Source organism: Chinchilla lanigera, unplaced genomic scaffold (genome assembly GCF_000276665.1).
Source record: "Chinchilla lanigera isolate Chin_1 unplaced genomic scaffold, ChiLan1.0 scaffold00109, whole genome shotgun sequence".
Lineage (NCBI taxonomy): Eukaryota > Metazoa > Chordata > Mammalia > Rodentia > Chinchillidae > Chinchilla > Chinchilla lanigera.
The window spans coordinates 3,554,040-3,568,089 of record NW_004955510.1 but is presented as its reverse complement, the minus strand read 5'-3'; the positions used below and the strand labels follow the sequence as shown (position 1 = coordinate 3,568,089).

The following is a 14,050-nucleotide window of genomic DNA, read 5'->3' as shown; positions in this document are numbered from 1 at the left end:
CAGACCTCAATATTAAAACAGAAACACTAAATCTATTGGAAGACAAAGTAGGTAAAAACCTTGAAGACATAGGGGTAGGCAGAGAGTTTATGAACAAAAACCAAACTGCACGTGAAATACTTCACAGAATTAACGACTGTGATCTCATCCTACTGAAAAGTTTCTGCACATCTAAAGAAATCACCAGCACAGTAAAAAGAAAACTCACAAATTGGGAAAGAATTTTAGCAGATTGTCCCTTGGACGAAGTTCTATCTAGAGCATATAAAGAATTAAAAAACATCAGCCCCCCCCCCAAATTCAAAGACTCAATCCAAAAATGGGCAGCTGAGATGTATATACACTTCTCAGATAAGGAGATACAAATGGCAAATAAATACATGAGAAAATGTTCAACATCACTAATCGTTTGAGAAATGCAAATTAAAACAACACTGAGATTTCCTCTCACCCCAGTAAGAATGGCTAACATTAAGAAATCAACCAACAATTAATGCTGGCATGGTTGTGGAGAAATAGGAACCCTTCTCCACTGCTGGTGGGAATGCAGACTGGTGAAACCACTGTGCAAATCAGTTTGGAGATTCCTCTGAAAACTAGGTCTAGAGGTCACATTCAACCCAGCTATTTCCCCTTCTGGGTATTTGCTCAGAAGCTCTAAAAACACCACATCACAGCAATATGTGTGCACCCATGCTCATAGCAGTGCAATTTGTAATTGCTAAATTGTGGAAGCAACCCAAATGTCCATCCAGTGAGAATTGGATAAAAAAAATTGTGGTACTTTTATATAATGGAATATTACTCAGCTATAAGGAAAGATAAATTCGAGGCTTTTATAGGTAAATGGTCACAACTAGAGACCATACTCATAAGTGAAATAAATCAGACCTGTATGTGTAAGCAACGTATTGTCTTAGTAATGTAACAACCTGAAAGAGTAAATAAAAACTAGGAGGTATGATAGACATTGTGAAAAGAAAGGAAAATGCTCAAAAGTAAAGGGCAACTGGGATGTAGGAAAAGACAAGGGAAAGAAGGGGAAATTATGTATGTATGTATATACAGGATAGGTAACATAGTTGTGCTACTGTCTTCTATTGCTTTAATGAAAGTAACAATTAATGGTTACTTGTTTGATCAATCTTGCATGTGTCTATTTGTTTTCCTGAGAAACCACTTTGAAGATATCAATATGTAATACAACCATTGTTAATTTCCTACAACTTTGTCTGTAACTCTGTATTGTTTGTATTATTCTTATGCTATTTTGTAAATGGATGTCCGTTTGTTAATATGTTTTCCTTCTTTTAGTTTTTTAAATAAATTAAAAAAATATGCAAACTATCTGCCCTAGGGGCAAGTGTAGCACTTACACCCATAACCCCAGCATTGGACTATGGATCAATCATAAATCTAGAAACCCGCCCCATGACTGAATGAGGCTTTAGGGGGACCCCCAGACTGAAACTGTAATACTGACTCAGTGAATATACTAAAAGCCACCAAATTGCATACTTTAAATGATTGAATTTCAAAGTACATTAACAGTATTTCAATAAAGATATAGCCAACCCCTCAAAATTCGTTTGGTACACATGATTTGGGGAACTGTAATGGTGTACAGGTTGGCTTTGTCTCATTAGCCAGGACTTAAGACAACAGTATGATGTTTTAATAGAAAAGTGGTACATTTCTTATTCATATCAAACCTATACAAGTAAAAACAAACACAAACAACCTTCATTTCACTGCTCAAAACACAGAGATTCATAGTTTCCTAAACTAAGTAATTTTTGTTCCCAAAACTAATGAAAAATTACCTTGTCTATTAGAGCATCAGTTGGACTATTCCTTTCAGATTCACTGGATGTTAAATTTCCATGAAAACAAAACTGTCCATTTTCCTGCTCATTTAAGTTTGTTTCTATCATTTTCCAAAGTTTCTTCAATCTGCAAGGATGTACAAAGTGAAGTTTTAAAGGTTTTAACTCTTTAAACAGATATTATATTCTATCATAAAAGAAACAAATTTAGAAATTGTGATCTTTTATCATTTGTTTCAACCTAACATTATTTGAAAGCATTCTGATGCAATTATAATCCTAGATAAATAACATGCAGAAAACATTTATGATGTATATGTGGTAGGTAAAGAGCTAATACTGTAACCATATACAGAATTCTTATAATTAATATCCTCTTTGGTATATTAATATAAAATATGAAATTGTTAATATTAGCTAAAAGCTAGCAATCAGAAAACAAGGTAAAGAAAAATATACTTTTATGAGAATGCTTAAAAAGATAAAAAATATACACTTTGGTACCTGTTAACCATGGTGTACAAGAAAAGAAAAATCTCAAGGTGGACTGGAGGTGTAGCTCGGTGATAGAGCATGTGTTCAGCATGTGCAAGGACATAGGCCCAATCCCAGACAAAAAGCAAAAGCAAAGAAGAGATCAAGCAGATCATTCAAAGAAAAAGAGAGAGATAGGAAACATCATCTTTGAAATCTGAGTTGAAGAGGAAAAGAAGAGGCAGAACTTAGGAGAAAGAAAATCAATAGAAAAATTAAAGGTAGACTAAAAGGGTGTTTTAGGAAGAAATTTCGGGTTTTGCTACCACAATGGTGAAATGCAAGAGGTGCAAAACAGTGTAAAGACAGACAGCTAAAGAAGAAACAAATATTGATTAGAATCATAAACTCAAGTTCTCCATGAAGAAATAGAGAAGCAGCCATGTTGGGGGCCTGAACACTCTAGACAATATTTCATTTTCTTCATCTGGTGAGAGAAACATTTGCATCTGTAAGTCATACATACATTTGGTATGTAGGAGACCTATGTAGTCACCTTTCTTTCCTGTAGCTTTTCTTTCCAAAGATGCAGCCAATCGTGGCCTGAAAACACTCAGAAAAAAACTGGACCTGCACCGAACATGTACTGGTCTTTTTTCCTCGTCATTACTTCCTCAATGATATAATAATGATTTCTATAATATTTACATTACATTAGATATTATAAGTAATGCAGAAATGATATAAAGCATGAGAGGATTGATTAGGTTATATGTAAACATCACACCATTATATAAAAGAGACTTGAGTATCCAAGGATTTTGGTATCTGAGGGGGTCCTGGAACCAATATTCTGAATATATCAAAGGATGACTGTACATTATTTATATATTGTACATGTATATGAACACACACACGTGATAAGCAGACAGAAGCTTAATAACATGTATTCCTCATTCACACATGAGATTATCCATGGAAAAAAGTGTAACTTTGTGATAGATTTTATAGCTAAAAAAAGAGAAAGAGGTATAAAGGAAATAGAAGCAAAATCAAGATTAAGTTTAGTGTTGTTAAAGAATGACATAGGTTGCTAGATAATAAAATATTTCAATGCTAGATGGAAGGATATTACCAAAAGAGAGAGCAAAAAATATCTTTAGAGATAGAAATTGAAGATAGATGAAAAAGAGTGTACTTGACACTATTTCAAAGCAGTGTCATATTTTAGAAATGTTAAGAGTAAATAGTGTTTTAGCATTCAGATGAGATCGGGGGTGTTCAAGGGTGGTATGGCCATAGACAATATTTTGGCAGTCAAAAAACAGATTATGCTGTAGGTTTCTGAAGTAAATCTATTTAATTATTAAAATGCAAATATTAAATTCATACTTAGTTTTAGTAAAGTTAATGAAAGCACTTAATGCATGGTTGATAAGATTTGGCATATGAAAATCTTACCCAGTTAGCTCTTTTATTAATTCACTGTTTTTCTTCTTTTCTTCATCCAAAGTATATTCCAGATATTTTTTTAACTCAGTAAGTTTCTTTAACTGTTCCTGATCATTTTCAGACTTTGAAAAACAATTTAAAATTATTTTTTGAAAATCTAGAGATTCATTTTTTCTTAAAAATATTACTTCTCCTGAGCTCATGAATGTATTTCAATGCAATGTATAAAACTGATGCCAGTAAGTACAGACTTCAGAAATAACTGTTTCTCTGAACATAGCTTACATTAACATGTACTTTCATCATATTTTCATCATGTTTTCCAAAATTTGTACTGCCAAGATTTGTTAAAAATAAAAGTTTTGCACATAAATGTTGATGAAAAATATTTAAAAAAGAATAGTTGAAGCTCCATTTTAGTTTCCAAAGATCTCCTAGAAGCCTTCCCATCAATAGCTTAAGATACTCCAGTTTTATCTAAGCCATGTTTTATCAAGGCAAGTTTTGGAAGCACCTACTTGATTTCATCATATTTTGAACCTCACTTGACTTTGGGATGAGAAAGATACTTATTTGCTATAAGCATTCTCTCAGGAATTTCTTTTCTTTTTGGTACTGGGAATTGAACTCAGGACCTCGAGCTTGCCAGGAAGGTGCTGTGCCACTGAACTATGTCCCCAACCCAGGAATTTCTTTTTTTGGTCTTTTTGCTATTAAACATTTTTCTTTAAAATCTGTCTTCTTTGTAATGTACAAAAATGTAACTTTTGCATCATTCTTGTGGCTTTTCTATCATCTTGTATCTTCCCCTCCAGGGGACTCTAACGGTCTCTGATAAATGGTCTCATCTACAAATCTAGTTTTTTCATTCCTTGTGTGCATTAAAATCTGATTTTTTGTGCTGTAATTGCAATAAAATAATGGGAGGGTCACCTAGGACTTTTATTTCGATAGGGTTCTTATCCTGCCAACTCCTCCAGCCTCTGCTCACTGTGACCGGGGCTTCTCTCTGCTCCTCCACCACTGCTCTCCTAAGGCAGCAGCTTAAGTCTTGTCCCCAGTTCACATCAGACTCTCAGTGGCCCTAAATCAGAGCCTTCGATACTGACAACCTAATAGCTCTGACCTCTGGACAGGGGTCACTTACACTTTCATTTCTTCCTTTTAGTTCATTTCGCAGAAGAAAAAGCCTCATCAGCCATTATTTGGTATGGGTTACTTCTGAAGTGAATCCTATACTTTTGTATTGAGTCACGCTGCTGTTACTTTGAATTTAGTCATCTTCTCACCTTAGGTTGGGGCACTCACCCTTAGAATGCTGACCAGCATCACTTATCTTGTTTTGCTTCTATAATGCTATTTTCCTCTTAGGGTCAGACTGTTTTCTTTCAAATAATTTCCCGTTTTATACTGTACTGTTGCAACTTTTCAACACCTCAATACATTTGTGCATGACACTTAATGTAAGAGGATGCCCTGGCATTTTAATTTATCAAAGACTCCTTATCAACATATTGTCATGTTATATATGAAAAATATGGTAATGAAACAGGACTGATTTATGTGACATCTAGAAAAAGTTAATTCTCCATGTTTCTTCAGAAAAACACTAGTCGGAATACAATGCTGTAGTTCCCCTGATAACATGTGTTTTCTTATTGCTGTGACAAAATACCCAACACCCACAAGTTAAGAGAGGAAAGGTTTCTTTAGCTCACAGTTTGTAGAGGTTTCAGTTCATAGTTGGCTGGCTCCAAGGTAGGGTGGCCTGGCACAGGTGCATCGCAGAAGAGAAGGCAAGCAGCAACAGAAGCAGCAGCAGCAAATGTGACAAGCGACAGGCCTCTTTCTGTCCCTGTATCTTATCCAGGCTATTCACCTTTAGGACGGGTAGCACTCACACCCTTAATCCTAGCATCACATTCTTGATCCCAGAACTATGCCAAACCAATCAGTGGACCAGTTTATTAATCACACACCCTGAATCTCAGCATCACACACCTCAGGTCCAGCCACCTCTGAAAAAGCCACACCTACGACCGGATGAGGGTTTGGGGGCCACCTAGACACAAGTCGTAACAACATGTATCTGTGTAATGGAGTCAGATGGACTAAAACTGTTGTGACTTAAGGAAGTCAGTCAGTGGAAGGAGCTGCCTCACAGCTCCAATTTCATGCACACTGCATCCTGTGACCCTAATTGCCACACAGGAGAGCATGAACAACAGGAGATTCTTCTCTGCCTGGTCAACAGTTACATGGTCTCATTATACATCAGCAAACTGTCACCCGGACTTATGCATCAGTCTTGGACTGTGACATCTTTGAGTGGCTGATAAACACAAGTGAACAGAAAAATTCTGAAACTGCAATGCTAGGAGCACTAATTACTCTGTAAGATAAATAGCCACGTCTACTTTTTTACTGACATCTTTTCCCCTTCTTACAATCAAAGAGAAATACATGTTTCTTTGGGGAAAAATGCTTTCATAGTGACCTAGTATCCATTCCTGATGAGAATATAAATTACAAGATCTCATGGAAAGGTTTTGATTGCAATAGAAATTCAAAATTCTAGATCACAAAATTTAATTTCCTGGAATTTTAAAAGTTATTATGAATCATGAGGTAGGACTCAGTTATATATCAATATCCAGAGCAGCATTATTTCCAAAGAAGTATGGAAATAACTCTCAAGTCTATCAGTGGAGGGGCTGGGGATTTAGCTCAGGGGCAAAGCGCCTGCCTGGCAAGCGCAAGGTCGTGAGTTCAGTTCCCGGTACCGGAGAAAAACCAAAAAAAAAAAAAAAAAAAAAAAAAAAAAGTCTATCAGTGGATAATGGATGAACAAAATGTTTATATAAAATAGGGATTTTAGACTATCACAATATTTTTTAGTTAAAATTTCACTGCCAAAGTCATTAATTATATGAAATAATTTACTTTCTATAAAGTTAAAAGAACTTCACTACTTGTAGCAAGTAGTATCAGTATGATTATGATAAGTATTTTTCATCAATGATGATTTTCACATTGCCTAAAATACTCCTGTATACTGGTAGAGAAATCAGAACTCCTTTTTGTTATGGTAGAAATTAAAAAGAGAAATTAAAAAGACTGACTTACCAATTTTGCACTTAATAATAAGATTTCCTCAAGGTGTTCAATTCTACCTGCTTGTTCTTTTATTTTAACTTTTAAACTGGAATTCTCAAGGTCAAGCCTAAAATATTTATTTCAAAATAATTATTTTCACAGATCTATATAATAAGTCATATAATATTTAAACGTTTGAAAGACTACACACAATTTTAAATATTAGGAAAGCTAGATGATTTGGGAATTATCATTTTTCCAGCTGAGCTTGTGGACAGTTTTTCTTCTGCAGTGTTGGGGATTGAGCACAGGTCCTCACATGTAAAGCACATTGCAAGAGAGCACACGATCTTACCACTGCACTATATCCACAGCCCTAAATTGCACATTTTAAGCAACTTTATCAAAGCTAGATTTTCCCTGGCTTGACAGATTAGTTAATTATATAAGTGACATATGTCTCATATTACATTGTCATTTGCTTTATAAATGCTGAAGTTATTTGTATATTGCTTTAAACCATACTTTTCTAGGTGTTCTTGAATCTCAGCATGTCGTCCAGCTTCTGTGTGTTGATCCTGTGCTTCTTCCAACTAAAATGAAAAAAAACTTAGTAATAACTGCCCACCACGATTGTTTGTGTTACAACTGTACTGGGACACAGCCATAACCTCCACTTCTTTACTGTTTAAAGTTACCTTTGTGCTGTGCCTACAGAGTTCACTGAATTGTTGAAGTGGGGATCTTATGGACCACAAAGCCCAAACTAAAACTATCTTGCCCTTTACATAAAAGTTTATTGATCCCTGCTCTAGGCCTGAAGCATACTATTCCTGATTTTAGCTCTGTTATCAGGTACTCAAGCTGACAAAACAGAAAGGCTGGCACAGTGCTATGGACCTATAGTGCTAGCTACTTGGGAGACTGAGGCTTGAGACCAGCCTGGGCAATACAGGGAGACCCCTGCGTTGCAGGAAAAAAACAAAAAACAAAAGTCTTGGTAAAATGATGAAAAAGAGGAAATTCCTGTACTCATGCTGTCTTTTTAGTTGTATTTTTATATTCTAAGCATTACACTATTCTTTATGTATTCCAAGTATCATTCATCAAGTATGATTTGAAAAATTCTTACTTATGAGTGACAAGAACTACGCCATTGACAATAAAATTGTTGTGGCCCTTCAGTAACATCTAGATGGCTCCTGGAACTGTTGGAGAAACAGTATCTAGACAGAAGCCAGAATGCTGGGGCCTGAGTCCCAGATCCACCAGTCACCAGCACTGGGGTCATAAGAAGATAAACTTTGTCCTGTTTTCATCTGTGAATCCGAGATAATAACAGTGTCTATACCTCACTAGACTGCTAGGAAAATTGAATGAGGGAGTATACATAAAGAACTTAGAAATATTGAGCTATATAAAATCTTTGCTATTTGGTAGTATTATATTTTCTGTTTTGATAAAATTTGATACTGTAGGGAAGCTGAGGCAGAAGACTGCCTCAGTCAAGTCCAGCCTTTATAATTTAGTACAACTATGTCTCAAAATTTAAAACAAGAGCTGGGCTTGGTGTCACATCCCTGTGATACTAGCACTCAGGAGGCTGAGCCAGGAGGACTGCTAAAAGCTTGAAGCTTGTGTGTTTATAAAACATAAAAATGGCCTGGGGATGCAGCTTGGTGGAAGGCCTTGGGGTAACATAGTAAATTCAAGGCCAGCCTGGGATATACAATTAAACCCTATCTTAAAAAACCAAAAAGAAATAAATCAGGCCAGCTGTAAAGGCACATGTCTATGATCCCAGCACTCAGGCAGGCTGAGGCATGAGGGTAGCAAATTTGAGCCCAGCCTGGGCAATTTAGCGAGGCCCAGTCTCAGAATAAAACATAAAAATGGCCCAGGGATGCAGCTCAGTGGGAGGCCCTGGGTTCAGACACTGGTGTCAGAAATGCTTTCAAGGTGAAGAGGAAATACTGGAGTTTTCAGTATGGCCTGGGGCTCTGTGTGAGGCTGTGGTGAGAAAGGAGCAGGGGTTTGGAGGAAGGAGGGAGGGAGATACTCTCCTGCTCCCTGGGGCCTGCTGAACTGACCTTGGGTGGGAGAAAGCAAAATCTGATGTCTCAGGCTGGTGGTGGGCAACGGAAGAGGTCTTCTGTACAAGCTGAACTGCTCATCACTCACAATGCAGGTGGCAATCAATGCAGGGCACGAGGCCCCAGACACACCCCAGTCCTCCTTAAGACTCATCAGTTAGTTGCAGTAGCCAATGGTGCATCACTGGTAACAACCTACACCTTATTTTCTCTCAGCACGACTCAGTGGGCAAGGATCATGCAACAGGGCTTCCTGGATTGAGTATTGTATAAGTGACGTGACCGTGAGGGGGGCTGAAGCCACTGAGCGGAAGCTATTGGATGCAGTTGCTGAATAAAGGTTCTCAAATCTATTCATTTCCAGTTACTGCTGGGCAGCTTCAGCAGCATTCTGATGAGCAAGGGAAGGGTGTGTGGTACGGTACTTCGCATAGAGGTTTTCAGTTGGTCAAATGCATGGTCTATAAAGTCCGGGTATAGCTATATAATGAAGACAAATCTCTGTTTCTTTGAGAAAAATATGAACATTTGATACAACATTTTCCTCTCTTAGATTAAGTGTTTTCAATTTTATATTTCTTAAAATATTTTTATAGTAGGAACCTTATTATTCCAATGTTTCAAAGGAAGTATTGGTTATAGTATAATTAAGTACTTTTTTTTTTTTGAGACAAAGTCTTGCTATGTAATGCAGGCTGGCCTCGAACTCACAGTGATGTTCCTGCCTCAGCCTCCTAGTGCTGAGATTACAGGTGAGTGCCACCACAAGCAGTTTTAAGTTTTAAATTGCATAAATGACAGCTCAAATTAGTTAAAGAGTAAAAATATTTATTAAATATAGGCACAGATAGTACTGTAAAATAAAATTTCATTAAGAAACATTTAACTAGTTTCAAAGTTAGTTAGCTTTCACATAAAAATACTGAAAGTAACGTTTATAATCATGATTAAACTCAACTTTCATTCCTTTATTCAGAAAACACACTGAACTGTTAGATGTCAAGATTTATAATAAATACTTTTAGTTATAAATGTAAGTTTTTTTTAGGGTGAGATAGCATTTGTTTTCAACCTAAATAATATAGTCACATGGTGCATAACAATGTTTTGTTCAACAGTGGACTGCACACTCAGCTATGGCCCTTAAGATTACACTGCCCAGTGATGTCGGTGATGTTTTAAGGGTGCGTGGTCATCAGCTTATGTTTGCATAATAATAAAATTGCCAAGCAACACAAGCTTTGGATCATACCCTCAATGTTAAGCTATGCATGACTATATATTAAATCAAAGAAATACTATAATTTTGATGAAACTTTTATCAAAGATTAATTTACCAGATTCAATTTATTTCTTACCGTCTTCAATTTCATATGTAGTGCTCTAAGAGAAATTTCAAGTTGTTGTTTTTCTTCAACTTCTTGACAATATTGTTCTTCTTTTTTTCTTAACTGTTCTTTAATTTTTTCATAAAACTCATCAACAGTTTTACTCCTCTCCTCTTCTTGTTTTAAGGCAAATCTGCAGTTAAACATGCTTATTTAAAATGTCTTTTGTTAGAAAATAAAAAGTTCATTTTATGATCTGGCTCTGCATATATTGATTTATTATCCTAATACAATTTCTAGGCTTTCAAGTGTTTTTCCCCTCTAGTTCTCATATTTTATTTTATTTTATTTTATTTTATTTTATTTTTTGGTTTTTCTCCAGTACCAGGAACTGAACTCACGACCTTGCACTTGCCAGGCAGGTGCTTTGCCGCTGAGCTAAATCCCCAGCCCCTAGTTCTCATATTTTAAATTTCTCACTTTAGTCTCTTCCAAAGGACACATATACTTGAAAGGTAATAATGAAAGAACATTCTGTTAATTGAGTTTGTGTTACTATTATAATATTTAAAAGCTCTGGAAAATATTATGGAAAAGAAACTCTGAAATTAGTAAAGTTACAAATTGAAAGCTCTTTTTAGCTGGTTGTGATAGAGCACTCCTACAACCTCAGGTACTCAGGAAGTGAGGTAGGAGGATCACAAGTACAAGGCCAACATGGGCAACCTGGCAAGGTTCTGTCTCAAAATCAGAAAGAAAAAAAAGGAGGTTGGGGATGTAGCTCAGTGCTCCCTGGGTTTAATGCCTGGTAAACAAAACAAGGCAAAACACTTTTTTTACATAGTCTTACTCCTCAAAACATACTTAACTCAGTTTTTAAAAAGTCACTGTTTACAAATTAAAAATGTTATCTTTATGAAATATTACAGGTATTCCTAAAATGATTTGCAGTGTAACACAGTACCTTCAGATGATTTTTACATGTCACTATAATCCAAGACAAGGACGAGTCCAATGACTGTTATCACACTTATTATGTTTTTTTTTTGGGGGGGATAATTTCAACTTACTGTTGACTATTATGTATTTTATGAACAATTTAAAGATCTTTTTGGAATAAAACTGGACATAAATAACTCAATAAAACAATAATCTTTCAATATGGAAACATGAATTGATATTATTTATGAGAGAAAAGTTGGATAAACTGATCAGTATCACTTTCCATTTGCTTTTTATTTCATACATGCTGTATCTGGGGGTCTAGTTCAGCAGTACCATGCGCAAGGCCCTTGATTCAAACTATAGCACCACAAAAGAAGGTGACAGAGAAGAACAAAGAAGAAAAAAGGAGAGGAGGGGAAGGGAAAGAAGAAAAGGAAAAGGGTGAGGGAAAGGAGGAGAAGGATGAGAAAGAAGAGGAGAAAGAGGAAAAAGGAGAAGGAGGAGAAAGAGGACGAAAGAGAGGAAGAAAATTACGCTTTTAAAAACATTTTCCTAGGTTGAGAAAAATGGCTGTTACTGCTTGTGTCCTGATGTTCTCTCAAAGCCTCATGAAGTCATAGGTGGGGGCTTTTCAGAGGTGACTGGATTTGAAGTATGCGATGCCAGGATTAATGGTGTGTGGTTACTAAATTACCCCACTGGTTTGTGATAGTTCTGGGGAGGATTAAAGGTGACCCACTCTGGGTGTAAATGCTCCCTGCATGAAGGGCAGGTAGCTTGAGTAAAATATAAGGGACGTACAGGGTTAATGTGGTCACTTGTCTCTTGCTGCTTGCTGCTTTACTGCTTTGCTGGTTTCAACCTGGCCAGCTTTGCCATGAACTGTTTCTTCTCTATGGTGCCCCTCTATCATGCCACCCTGCCTTGGAGCCAGCTGATTACACTGAAACCTCTACAAACTGTGAGCTGAAATAAATCTTTCCTCCTTTAACTTTGAGTATTGGTTATTTTGATTCAGCAACAAGAAAAGTAACTAAAGCAGTGGCCATTTCCACTGTTGGAGATGGTGTAAATTATTATAAACTTTCATGAGAACAATTTAGAAATACTGATAAAAGGCCTTTTAAGTTCTCATACTTTAGTAAAATAACCCTATATCAAGAATGTATTCAAAGTAAAGATATAGAAAATGATTTACATAAGCAATGTTCTTTGCAGCATCATTTATAATATAAAAACAAAACCTCAAATTCTATTTGCTAAATAAAGAGATTTCCATATAGCCACTAGAATTATTATTTAGAAAAAGTATGCACTTAATTATTAGACATTTTCAGTTATCAATTTATCATTTCCAAGAACTCACACTCTATAGACTTGAAGTTTTCTTCTTTGCAAAACAAAAGACAATAAATCACCAACTACAAAATTTCCCATCCATATCATTAGTATGAAGCTTAAACATTTCTTTAGAACAGGGTCACCATACCTTAAATTGCCAATTTCTCTTTCTCGTTGTATTTTCCCACATTTTAACTGTGATTTCACTTCTTTTGCTTCTGTTAGCTCCTTCTGTAGTCCCCTCAACTTATTTTCCAGTATTTTAATTTTTCCTGTAAGCACTTCATCATGATCTTTTTTAAGTTCTATTACTGCTTTATATGAATGTATTGCATCCCAGATTTTTAATACAGTAGTAGAATCTGTATCAGGGAGAAAACAAGATGGAAATAAATGAGTACTTTTTGTGTGTAAAAGACCGCATTTTCAATTCAATCATTAACACACTGAATGAGTATAGATACAGTGTGTGTCCACAACTGAGCACATTTTACTGAGCTCTGCTGAGAAATAGAGGAGGTTTCTACTCTTGTTTAGCTTAAAGTCTAGTGGAAAAGAAAGAGAAGTAAAATAACTGTTTAAGATATAAGAGCCTTGTTAAGCTACAGTGCATGCTGAGACTCTGGCAATCTGCTTCTAGGCAAGATGGAGCTGTAGGTACGAATTTAAATTCCTACTGAAACAACCACAACAAAGCAGTCAAAAATACAATAAATCAATTTTTAGGACAATGAACTTTAGGCAATGAAGACAACGATCACAATGATCGCTGCTAAGAGAGGACACAAATAAAGTATTCTGAGTGTCTTAGTACCCTGCCCCAACACAAGGGAAAGAACTGGAGTCCAGTATACTCCTTGGGGGAATGAAGGGGATGAGTGAGGGGATAAAGCTGAGTCTAATAAAACCACAGCAGACAGAGGTCACAAGGGAGAGCAACAGAGAGGAGAGGACAAAATGGAAAGAACCCTGGAGGTCTGCAGAGTCCTCTATCCTTTAGTACTGAGCAGAGTAACAGCACAGGCATGACACCACTTCAAGCAGCAGGGGAAAAAACATTTGAAAAGATCAGAGGAAGCGGGTGCTCACATAGGTTGGAGAAACTGACAAGTCACAGGACAATGAGTAATCAGAAAGATCTTGCCTCAGCACTGGGGAATTAATCATAGACTAAACACTGTTTTTTCTTTTTATTTATTTATTTATTTTTTTGTATTTTTGAGACAGGGTCTCACTATGAAGTTCAGGATGGTCTTGAACTCACTTTGTAGCCCAGGCTAGCCTCAAACTCACAACGATCCTCCTGCCTCAGCCTCCCAAGTGCTCGGATTACAGGAGTGCACCACCATACCTGGCTAAACATTGTTCTGATACACCTAACAAATCATAAAAGCAAGACCAGGAAGGATGAAGCTGTTTATAGGAAAGTAAACTGTATCCAAAAATAAAGTCAGAAGAGTTATGGAAGATATTTTTAAAAAACCAAATTGCACTT

General features: G+C 36.3%; 1 protein-coding gene across 1 annotated transcript in view; it reads right to left on the bottom strand.

Moving 5' to 3' along the window:
• Positions 1-14,050, bottom strand: part of LOC102003265 (ankyrin repeat domain-containing protein 26-like) — an 83,591-nt gene that overhangs the window by 28,965 nt on the left and 40,576 nt on the right. Inside the window, 6 exon segments of the mRNA XM_005407878.2 lie at positions 1,824-1,953; positions 3,762-3,874; positions 6,879-6,975; positions 7,374-7,441; positions 10,300-10,462; positions 12,704-12,917. Of these exon segments, the coding sequence (XP_005407935.2) occupies positions 1,824-1,953; positions 3,762-3,874; positions 6,879-6,975; positions 7,374-7,441; positions 10,300-10,462; positions 12,704-12,917 (785 nt within the window).